General features: G+C 35.5%; 1 protein-coding gene across 26 annotated transcripts in view; it reads right to left on the bottom strand.

Moving 5' to 3' along the window:
- The window catches only part of LOC106879981 (uncharacterized), a 153,277-nt gene that overhangs the window by 20,652 nt on the left and 120,623 nt on the right, over nt 1–12,002 (bottom strand). For 7 of the 26 annotated variants that reach the window (XM_089352686.1, XM_089352697.1, XM_089352699.1 and 4 more), the window contains 7 exons: nt 11,852–11,893; nt 10,117–10,176; nt 9,832–9,872; nt 8,427–8,469; nt 6,960–7,019; nt 6,674–6,715; nt 87–128 (listed from right to left, as the gene is read on the bottom strand). In XM_089352686.1, the coding sequence (XP_089208812.1) occupies nt 87–128; nt 6,674–6,715; nt 6,960–7,019; nt 8,427–8,469; nt 9,832–9,872; nt 10,117–10,176; nt 11,852–11,893 (330 nt within the window). Of the gene's footprint in view, nt 1–86; nt 129–6,670; nt 6,716–6,959; nt 7,021–8,426; nt 8,503–8,676; nt 8,737–9,831; nt 9,873–10,116; nt 10,177–11,851; nt 11,894–12,002 lie in introns of those variants that run through there. The other 19 variants (XM_089352698.1, XM_089352689.1, XM_089352701.1 and 16 more) reach the window with 16 other exon arrangements.

Here is a 12,002-nt window from a genome sequence, read left to right on the forward strand (position 1 = left end):
CTACTCAGACAAAGAACGAACCAAGGCATTTGCTAACTCTTGCTCTAATGAATGTAATTTTATTAATGGATTGCTTTTGTACTTACCACCAGAGTTCTTTGAAACATTAACATAAACACCATCCATGTCTTTAAAAAATAAAAAATAGAATTAAATACATGGCTATAAATAACATTTATACTATGTTGATATTGTGCAGAGACAACTATAATAAACACTAATGAGATAGACTCAAACACACTCACACACAAATACATGCATTGATAGGCAAAAGTGCCAGTATGATGCATTTCGTAATTGTTAGCTTTCTGTCTTCAAGATGATTTCTAAGATCATTCTGTGTACTAACAATATTGACAGTTCTTGCCTGGTACTTTCATATATAAGTATTCAGGATCACTTACTTCAGCATGTTGCTCTTCTAAAGTATCAAAAACAAGGTAACACCGATGTCCTCTCAACGATTAGCCAGAGATGAATTTTTAAATGACAATATCTGAAATGAACCCGACCACTCTCAAAAATTAAGTAAAAAACCAGAAAAATAATCAAGAATCCTTGTCCGGTACCAGATCGATTCCAAAACCTAATCAGTTTGTGCTAGTCACGAGACCAAACATTCCTGAATCTGTCCAGCAGTTCTTGAGATATCCATGGACAAACAAACAAACACAACTGAAAACAATACCTCCACCTTCGCTAAGGTGGAGGTAATTAGGCATATTTATTGTTTGATGTTGCATAGAAAGAAGCAAAAAAGAAACAAATAAATTATATATTTTATATATAAACATGCATAGATGCAGGCCTTGGTATGTGTTAAGAATCTTGCTATCTAACCACATGGCTCCAGTTCAGTCCCACTCCATTTTCTTCTATAGCCACAGTTCAACCAAAACCTCATGAGGTGATTTGGCATGGATTATTGGCAAATTTTTTCTTCCGTTTTCCTTTTCTCTAGGACTTTCCTCTGTCTCTTGTTTCTGAAGAAGAGCTTTACTCAAAACATAAAACAACCTTTCTTTCCTTCCCTGAGCGTCTTTTAATACTTTGCATGTACCACATCCTCATGTTGTTGTTTTTCTCTTCTTGTGTTTTTCTTCATTTTTTTAGATTATATATATATATATATATATATATATACATATAAAGGAGTGTATAAAGATTTAATCAGAGAGATATAGAGAAGACTCTTGACAGGACTTCTTACATGCTAAAAAGGGCAGTTAAATCCAAACCATGAAAAAATAATTCTAAAGGTATGCTGATAATGGTACTAGAATGAATAGAACCAAAGAAAAAATTATCAATTAATCTCATACTCGAGCTTCTCTATTAACGAGCAAATAAATTAATTTGTCATTCGTAGTTCATTGGTGGGATCACAAAAAGAATCCATAAGTAAGTCCTGTCAAGGTTCTTCTCTCTGTGTATAAATCTCTATACACTCTTATATATGAAAATATGTCATCTTATGACTTTTAGTATGCATGTGCACCACTGGTAATAAATTATTCTAATCTTTTACCCCCATAACTTACACAGTAAAATTTTCCTAACTCTGAAACCATATAGTACACAGTTTAAATTCATTATTTGCTGCTGGCTATGTGACTACGCTTTGGCACTTGATCTGAAGCAATAAAGTATAAAGATGGAGCTCACATGTGTTTTTGGTACATATTAAGCTACATAATTATGCATTCTTTTAGCAATTTCCAGGCATGAGCATTGGTTGTGTTCACATTTCTGATACATCTTCACTTGGCTCTGGACATGGAAATGTTGTTGCTGCCACATTTTATGGATATTTGCTAATATACTTTTCATGTTGGGTGTGCAACTAAAAGAGACCCTTAGGTTGTGCCTATTGAACAAACATATATACCTGTGTGTCTGCATGAAGTGTTTGTCTACTAACCTGAGGAGTAGTCTTCCCACACAAATTTTGACGTTGAGTGAGAGGAGTGGAGTAAACCAAACGGCGCTCCAGTGGCACTTCTTTTATTGGTGCTAGGGTCCAGTATGTAGGTGATGCAGTCCTTAAACTCACTGAATGCCAATGCCAGTGGGGCTGCAGTGTCGAAACTTTCTTGACTTGAGGATAATTTCGAGATCTTGCTGATACCCTTCACTAGGTTCTTGAACACAATAGGGAGTGGGCAGGAAGCTGTGTAGATGTAGGAAAGCCTCTCATTTGGCTTGTGGTAGGGCCTGTGTGTATATCTAGAGTAATATCTAAGGATGTCTATGGTGGTGATGTTAGTCTCAGTAGTAATTTTGAGTTCCATGGAGCCTAAGGTGCTAATCAGGTCCTTTCTAAGCCTATCAAGTGTGTGTTTTTTGGCTCCTCTAAAGATGGCCAGAGCATCATCTCTCCAGAGACCAAAAATGAACAAAGAGAACTTCTTCCCTAAGGTATCCTGAATGTACAGTCCAATGAGATCACATACGTTGGTGCTGTTGTAGGTTCCCATCACCTTTTGAAGGAGCTCTCAGGGTTGGATTGTTTGACCCATGTCAAATCTTTATTGAAAAGTACCATTCTCCTGGCTAGTTGCTCTTGCAGAGAATATGCAATGACTTCCCAGTGGTGGGGGACAATGCAAGGCCGAAGGAGCCTTCAGTGAGTCTGTGGTAATACTCAGACACTTAGCAACCATAGTAATAGCAGCAGTGGATCATCCAATAACATCAATGACAACAGTAACAGCAGCAGCAACAGCGGCAGAAACTCCAGCAATTACACCAATGACCTCAGCATCAGCACTATAGCCGAAGATGATGACCATTCCAACAAAAGCAGCATCAGTGAGGCTACCAACCCCATGCCTAGTATTACAAACAATGGCACCCACATCACCACCAGTGACAGCAGTGCCTACACTACATCAACAGATGATCACCACAAGAGCACTGATGATTACAGCATTGATGACAGCTCCAGCAACACTAGCAAGAACATCTCCAGGCCAAGAATCAATTGAAGGTGAACTAGTGTAAGGGAGATAACCCATCCTTGCTGACCCAGATTGCTTATTCTTTGGTTACTTATTAAACTAACTGACTGTAATAGATTCCTTCCTCCCAGAGTTGAAGAATTATATTTGTCTTGGGCTTTAGATTCTGACAAGTCATCCATGGGGCTAGTGGATGTGAAACCACTGGCCACTCTATGATTGGACATACACTTAACTTCATATAAATACACTACTGCCCTTTGCTTTAGAGCAGTGGTTCCCAAACTTTTTCAGGCTGCTGCCCCCTTGATATTGGAGCCACATTCCTAGCACCCCCAAACACACTCAACACCACAAATGTAGACCACTTTCTGCAGCAAATTCAAAACAACAGTTTTTCACAAATAAAGCTTAACCTAATTAACCCTTTTGAGTTCATGGATGATTAATGGGTTAGAAAGGTTACAGTGAGACAGAGAGACAGAAACATGTGTGTAGTTGTAGAGGAGATACAAGGTTACCTGGCCAGAGAGAGAGAGATAGAGAAATCAGGAATGAAGACAAAAGTAGGTGCACCGAAGAGAGAGTATGAGACAGCAGGGTAGAGATGGTGGCAAAATGCTGGGCATACTCACAATGGATGGGGATTAGAATATAAATGGGATGATTGCGTAAAGGAAGTGCCATGCTATTCCCTTGAGGTTCAAACACCATAACATAAGCGGCAAGATATTGCAAAGTAAGTGTGATTAAAAGTGGAGAGAGGATGTGAGTGGTGAAAACCTGGGTATATATAGAGTTGGGAGGGCTACCGGATAGCCATGATACAGAGGAGCAGGGCCGTGAGGACAGGATTGAGGAGTGACAGCTAGGCATAGTTTATGAAGGAAGAAATGTGAGGAAGAGAAGAGATGTAGAGATGTAGGCTGATTTGTTGAGGTAGAGCATATGAATTGTTTTCTTGTTGCATGTGGGTGGAACACACAGTTTAGGATTAATAAAAGCCTAAAATATCAGAGTTAGATATGAATTTCCGCAAGAAGTTTGTTGTACATGAAATGAGATCTTTTCCATTCTTAAAGTTTTGCAGGTGTGGCTAAGTGGTAAGAAGCTTACTTCTGAAACACATGATCTGGGTTCAGTCCCACTATGAGAGTATTTTACTATATCCCTGGGCGGGTGAAAGCCTTATGAGCAGATTAGATATATGGAAACTGAAAGAAGCCTTTCATGTGTGTGTGTGTGAATATATCTATATATATCTATCTATATATATATCATCATCATCATCATCATTTAACATCCGCTTTCCATGCTAGCATGGGTTGGACGATTTGACTGGGGACTGGCGAAGCGGATGGCTACACCAGACTCCAATCTGATTTGGCAGAGTTTCTACAGCTGGATGCCCTTCCTAACACCAACCACTATGAGAGTCTAGTGGGTGCTTTTTACGTGCCACCACCTCGAGGGCCAGTCTGGCGGTACTGACAACGGCCACGCTCAAATGGTGTTTTTTATGTGCCACCTGCACAGGAATTAGTCCAATATTTAGTTCACATGCCACCGGCACAAGTGCCAGTAAAGCGAAGCTGGAAGCGATTACACTCAAATGGTGCTTTTTACGTGTCACCGGCACGGGAGTAAGTCCACTATTCTGGCAGTGATCCCACTCAGATAGTCCTGTTAGTGCTCCACTGGCATTGGTGCCAGTCATCGAATTTGGTTTAGTTTCGATCTCACTTGACCCAACAGGTCTTTGCAAGCTGGGTTTAGTATCCAATGAAGGAAGGTTGGTATGGATGCCAGTCATCAAATTTGGTTTGATTTTGATTTTGATTTCACTAGCCTCAACAGGTCTACGCAAGCAGGGTTTTGTGTCCAAAGAAGGAAAGGTACGCATAAGTGGGCTGGCCACACCCCTGGAAAAGGCTACGGGTTATGGTCTCATGCACAGTATATTATATATATATGTATATATATATATATATATATATATATATATATATATATATATATATATATATATATATATATATTAGTTTATGTATATATTAATATTATCTCAGTTTTAAAACAACCTTTGACAATGTAAATATGGTAATAGTTACCATAGGTAGCAAAAATTACACAAAAAACCAGGATATCACAGCCATTTTATAGGTAGAGATAGCAAGTTGAAGTGATGCATTTTGAGAAGATATGAATAATAACAATAAATGGAGCAAAACGCATATAAATAAAAGTTCCTTTATATGCGTTTTGCTCCATTTATTGTTCCTATATATATATATATATATATATATATATATATATATAATAACATATATATATATTTGAAGAAAAGCAACAGAAATTCAATAGGTTATAGCAGTTCGTACGTTTCGTACAAACTTCATTTATTCATGTAGTGAGAACACTACATAAAATGTGTAATGAAAATGTACTCCTCAGCTGCATAATGGAATTTCATTTTAGAAAGTCATTTTGTAGATGTGTGCAAAAAAGAAGAGTAAGAGAAGAAAAAATACCATCTTGACTGGGATGCCATTCAACAGTCTAGACTTAGCCGTTTCTTTTATATATAAATATTCATGCGCACTAACTTCAGCATGCTGCACTTTCACAACAACAAGAAATTATATAAAAATGTGCATATCTATTGTTTTGAGAGGATGATTTAAATTTTTGTTGTTGCATAGAAAGAAGCCCAAAAAATAAATTCTATAGTTTATATATAATCATACAAAGGCACAGGCATTACTATGTGATAAGGCTCTGGTTCAGTCCAATTCCATTTTCTTGTATAACTTCAGGCCAACCAAAACCTCATGAGTGGATTTGGCAGAAAGAAACTGAAAGAAGCCTACTGTATGAACATATGCATATCATCAACATCATCATCATCATCGTCATTTAATGTCCACCTTCCATACTGGCATGGGTCGGACAGTTTGACAAGCACAGATCAGGCAGAAGACTGCACCAAAATTCTATAAGTCATTTGGCAGGAATTTTACAGCTGGAATCCCTTCTTAACACCAACCACTCAGCAGATTGGACTTTTAGGAGAGTGGGTTATATATCTTTAGATATACACCTAACTTTCCTACATTAAATTGGAAGAGAACTGAACGCAGAAACTCCAAACTGATCAACAACAACAAATATTTATTGTTCAGTGGAAAATAAAACAGCTTCTAATTGTCCGGTTTTAGAGTAGCCTGAAATGTAGATGTACGGTTCTTCGAGCTGGTGTCGTTATAGAGACAACTTGGTTCAACCACACTCAAATGGGAGAGCTTGCTTAGACGTCTTGCTTGGTCGCTGTCTGGCTTGGTAAGAGACAGTCTAATAGCGGGAACGCTTCGATGTTGAAACCCACGCATGCATGGTTAAGGATTCAGCAATGGCGTCGGCCTTTTGGCGCCAATGTGACGTCACTACAGACTTATTGCTTTTTACGTGGCACAAGCACAGGTGAGGCCACTTTGCCAAGGTTCTTATATATCAAGAGAGCTTTGCAGTCTGGCATAAGAAACTAATATTTGTTCAAGGTGAGGCATTAGCATGGCTGCAATGCAATGACTGAAATAAATGATCAAATGCATACATTAAGCTGTCTATAGTACTCGATGAAACAATAAACCATGATATTTGCGAACTATTGCTCCAGTGCATGTAATTTTTTAACTGAGTGCTTATGCACTTACCTTCAGGTTCCCTTGAAACACTGTCATAAACATCATCTATGTCTGTAAGAACTTAATGCAAGAATTTAAGTCATGGCTATAAATTACATTTAAGTCATGTTAGTATTCTTATGATATTGCCATAATAAACACTAATGAGATAGACTCAAACACACTCTCACACACATATATGTATGTAGAAATATGTTAACAGACTAAAAGAGAATATACATTTCATGATTGTTGGTTTTCCTTTAAGATCATTTCAAAGATCATGCTATGTACTAACAATATTGATTGTATTTACCTGGGTGTTTCATAGGTAAATATCTGGGCTCACTATCTTCAGCATCTTGCTCTCTCATAGCTTTAAAAATGAAATATAAGTGGGCATCTTTATTGTTTGGAGAAAATGTTTTAAATATATTGATATTGCACAGAAGGTAAAAAGTCAACCTCAGGACTTACTATATATACTTTTTTAAGCCTAGTACTTTATCTATCAGTCTCTCACCTCAATGGGTTATGATCTCAGAATGTACTGACACTAATGTTTATTCTATCAATGTTTAGTACAGTATTGAACTGATTCCATCATTTCAATATTTAATTGATAATTAAAATGATGATGTAGCCATTCACAAATACATTTATAGAAATTAGATTCTTTCTAAGGTTTTTTTCTTGCTAGAATAAACCACAAGCAGGAGTAACTTTGGATATTCAACAACTAAAGCTGATCACATTCACCATTGCATATTTGTTTAATATCTTGTCTCATGTGTAGGCAAGCATCTATTCTATTCAATATTAGTCATATAATTATTTTATTTGTATAAATAAAGCAATGATTTTGTTACAACATTTTGTACCTGATATGCCAGAGGTAAAACAGCATCAAAGTAGATATAGTGATTATTCAAACAATGAATTTATGGATGATTAATGGATTGGATAGGTGCTGATAAATGGCAAAAGCTCCTGAAATATGGCATATACTCCATTGCCCTTTTTCTATATTCAATTCTAGTGTGTGTTTACATCTGGCATCTCAGATACAAAATGTCATGGCTGTAATTCCTACAGAAAAACGGTAGAGATGACCTTAACACTTGATTTAAGAGCACAGCTAACTCAGTAGTACATGATATTGACTTATAAAATGGTTTAATATACTTTGTACTGTAATGTGTTTGGCTAACGAAATATCTTGTCTCTGCAAGTCATTAATTGTTTTTTAAGATAATTTATGAAATCATGCTGTCTACTAACAATATTTATATTACTTAGCCATTTCTTTTATATATAAATACTCATGCTTGCTAACATCAGCATGCTGCGTTTTCACAACAACAAGAAATTATATAAAAATGGGCATATTTATTGTTTTGAGAGGATGATTTAAATTTTTGATGTTGCAAAGAAAGAAGTCAAAAAAAAAAAATTCTATAGTTTATATATAATCATACAAAGGCACAGACATTACTGTGTGATAAGGCTCTGGTTCAGTCCAATTGCACTTTCTTGTATAACTTCAGGCCAACCAAAAACTCATGAGTGGGATTTGGCAGAAAGAAACTGAAAGAAGCCTGTTGCATGAACAGGCATAAGAAACCTATATTTGTTGAAGGCTGCAATGCAATGACTGAAATAAGTAAATGATAAAAGGCATACATTAAGCTGTCTATACTACTCAATGAAAGAATGAACCATGATATTTGTGAGCTCTTACTTCAGTACATGTAATTTTTTAATTGATTGCTTATGCACTTACCTTCAGGTTTCCTTGGAACACTGTCATAAACATCATCTATGTCTGTAAGAAATTAATGCAAGAATTTGAGTCATGGCTATAAATTACATTTAGGTCATGTTAGTATTCTTATGATATTGACATAATAAACACTAATGAGATTGACTCAAACACACAGACTAAAAGAGAATATACATTTCATGATTGTTGGTTTTTCTTTAAGATCATTTCAAAAATCATGCTATGTACTAACAATATTGATTGTATTTACTTGGGTGTTTCATAGGTAAATATCTGGGCTCACTATCTTCAGCATGTTGCTCTCTGTTAGCTTCAAAAATGAAATATAAGTGGGCATCTTTATTGTTTGGGGAGAATATTTTAAATATATTGATATTGCACGGAACATAACAAGTCAACTTCAGGACTTACTTTATATACTTTTTTAAGCCTAGTACTCTATCTATCAGTCTCTCACCTCAATGGGCTTTGATCTCAGAATGTACAGTATTTTATTGATTCCGTCACTTCAATATTTAATTGATAATTAAAAATGATGATGTAGCCATTCACAAATACATTTATAGAAATTAGATTCTTTCTCAGTGTTCTTTCTTGCTAGAGTAATCCACAAGCAGGAGTAACTTTGGATACTCAACAACTAAAGCTGATCACATTCACCATTGCATATCTTTTTAATACTTTGTGTCTATGGAAAGCGGACGTTAAACGATGATGATGATTATGATGATGATGTGTAGGCAAGCATCTATTGTATTCAATATTAGTCATATAATTATTCTATTTGTATAAATAAAGCAATGGTTTTGTTACATTTCGTACCTGATATGCCAGAGGTAAACCAGCAACAAAGTAGATATAGTGATTATTCAAACAATGAATTTATGGATGATTAATGGGTTGGATAGGTGCTGATAAATGGCAAAAGCTCCTGAAAGATGCCTGTTACATGAACATATATATATCATCAACATCATCATCGTCGTCGTCATTTAATGTCCACCTTCAATACTGGCATGGGTCAGACAGTTTGACAAGCACAGATCAGGCAGAAGACTGTACCAGAATTCTATAAGTCATTTGGCAGATATTTTACAGCTGGAATCCCTTCTTAACACCAACCACTCAGTGGAGTGGACTTATTGCTTTTTACGTCTCACAAGCACAGGTGAGGTCACTTTGGCAAGGATTTACATATCAAGAGGGCTTTGCAGTCTGGCATAAGAAACCAATATTTGTTCAAGGTGAGGCATTAGCATGGCTGCAATGCAATGACTGTAATAAGTAAATGATAAAAGGTATACATTAAGCTGTCTATACTACTCAATGAAACAATGAACCATGATATTTGTGAGCTCTTACTCCAGTGCATGTAATTTTTTCATTGATTGCTTATGCACTTAATTTCAGGTTCCCTTGAAACACTGTCATAAACATCATCTATGTCTGTAAGAAATTAATGCAAGAATTTAAGTCGTGGCTATAAATTACATTTAGGTCATGTTAGTATTCTTATGATATTGCCATAATAAACACTAATGAGATAGACTCAAACACGCTCTCACACACATATATGTATGTAGAAATATGTTAACAGACTAAAAGAGAATATACATTTTATGATTGTTGGTTTTCCTTTAAGATCATTTCAAAGATCATGTTATGTACTAACAATATTGATTGTATTTACCTGGGTGTTTCATAGGTAAATATCTGGGCTCACTATCTTCAGCATCTTGCTCTCTCATAGCTTTAAAAATGAAATATAAGTGGGCATCTTTATTGTTTGGAGAAAATGTTTTAAATATATTGATATTGCACAGAAGGTAACAAGTCAACTTCAGGACTTACTATATATACTTTTTTAAGCCTAGTACTTTATCTATCAGTCTCTCACCTCAATAGGTTATGATCTCAGAATGTACTGACACTAATTTTTATTCTATCAATGTTTAGTACAGTATTGAACTGATTCCATCATTTCAATATTTAATTGCTAATTAAAATGATGATGTAGCCATTCACAAATACATTTATAGAAATTAGATTCTTTCTAAGGTTTTTTTCTTGCTAGAGTAAACCACAAGCAGGAGTAACTTTGGATATTCAACAACTAAAGCTGATCACATTCACCATTGCATATTTGTTTAATATCTTGTCTCATGTGTAGGCAAGCATCTATAATATTCAATATTAGTCATATAATTATTTTATTTGTATAAATAAAGCAATGATTTTGTTACAACATTTCGTACCTGATATGCCAGAGGTAAAACAGCATCAAAGTAGATATAATGATTATTCAAACAATGAATTTATGGATGATTAATGGATTGGATAGGTGCTGATAAATGGCAAAAGCTCCTGAAATATGGCATATACTCCATTGCCCTTTTTCTATATTCAATTCTAGTGTTTGTTTACATCTGGCATCTCAGATACAAAATGTCATGGTTGTAATTCCTACAGAAAAACGGTAGAGATGACCTTAACACTTGATTTAAGAGCACAGCTAACTCAGTAGTACATGATATTGACTTATAAAATGGTTTAATATACTTTGTACTGTAATGTGTTTGGCTAACGAAATATCTTGTCTCTGCAAGTCATTAATTGTTTTTTAAGATAATTTATGAAATCATGCTGTCTACTAACAATATTTATATTACTTAGCCATTTTTTTAATATATAAATACTCATGCTTGCTAACATCAGCATGCTGCGTTTTCACAGCTACAAGAAATTATATAAAAATGGGCATATTTATTGTTTTGAGAGAATGATTTAAAATTTTTGATGTTGCCTAGAAAGAAGCCAAAAAAATAAATTCTATAGTTTATATATAATCATACATAGTCACAGGTATTACTGTGTGATAAGGCTCTGGTTCAGTCCAATTCCATTTTCTTGTATAACTTCAGGCCAACCAAAACCTCATGAGTGGGATTTGGCAGAAAGAAACTGAAAGAAGCCTGTTGCATGAACATATGTATATCATCAACATCATCGTCATTTAATGTCCGCCTTCCATACTGGCATGGGTCAGACAATTTGACAAGCGCAGATCAGGCAGAAGACTGCACCAGAATTCTATAAGTCATTTGGCAGGAATTTTACAGCTGGAATCCCTTCTTAACACCAACCACTCAGCAGATTGGACTTATTGCTTTTTACGTCTCACAAGCACAGGTGAGGTCACTTTGGCAAGGATTTACATATCAAGAGGGCTTTGCAGTCTGGCATAAGAAACCAATATTTGTTCAAGGTGAGGCATTAGCATGGCTGCAATGCAATGACTGTAATAAGTAAATGATAAAAGGTATACATTAAGCTGTCTATACTACTCAATGAAACAATGAACCATGATATTTGTGAGCTCTTACTCCAGTGCATGTAATTTTTTCATTGATTGCTTATGCACTTACCTTCAGGTTCCCTTGAAACACTGTCATAAACATCATCTATGTCTGTAAGAAATTAATGCAAGAATTTAAGTCATGGCTATAAATTACATTTAGGTCATGTTAGTATTCTTATGATATTGCCATAATAAACACTAATGAGAAAGACTCAAAC

The sequence above is a fragment of the Octopus bimaculoides genome, chromosome 5 (genome assembly GCF_046866305.1).
Source record: "Octopus bimaculoides isolate indiv1 chromosome 5, ASM4686630v1, whole genome shotgun sequence".
NCBI lineage: Eukaryota > Metazoa > Mollusca > Cephalopoda > Octopoda > Octopodidae > Octopus > Octopus bimaculoides.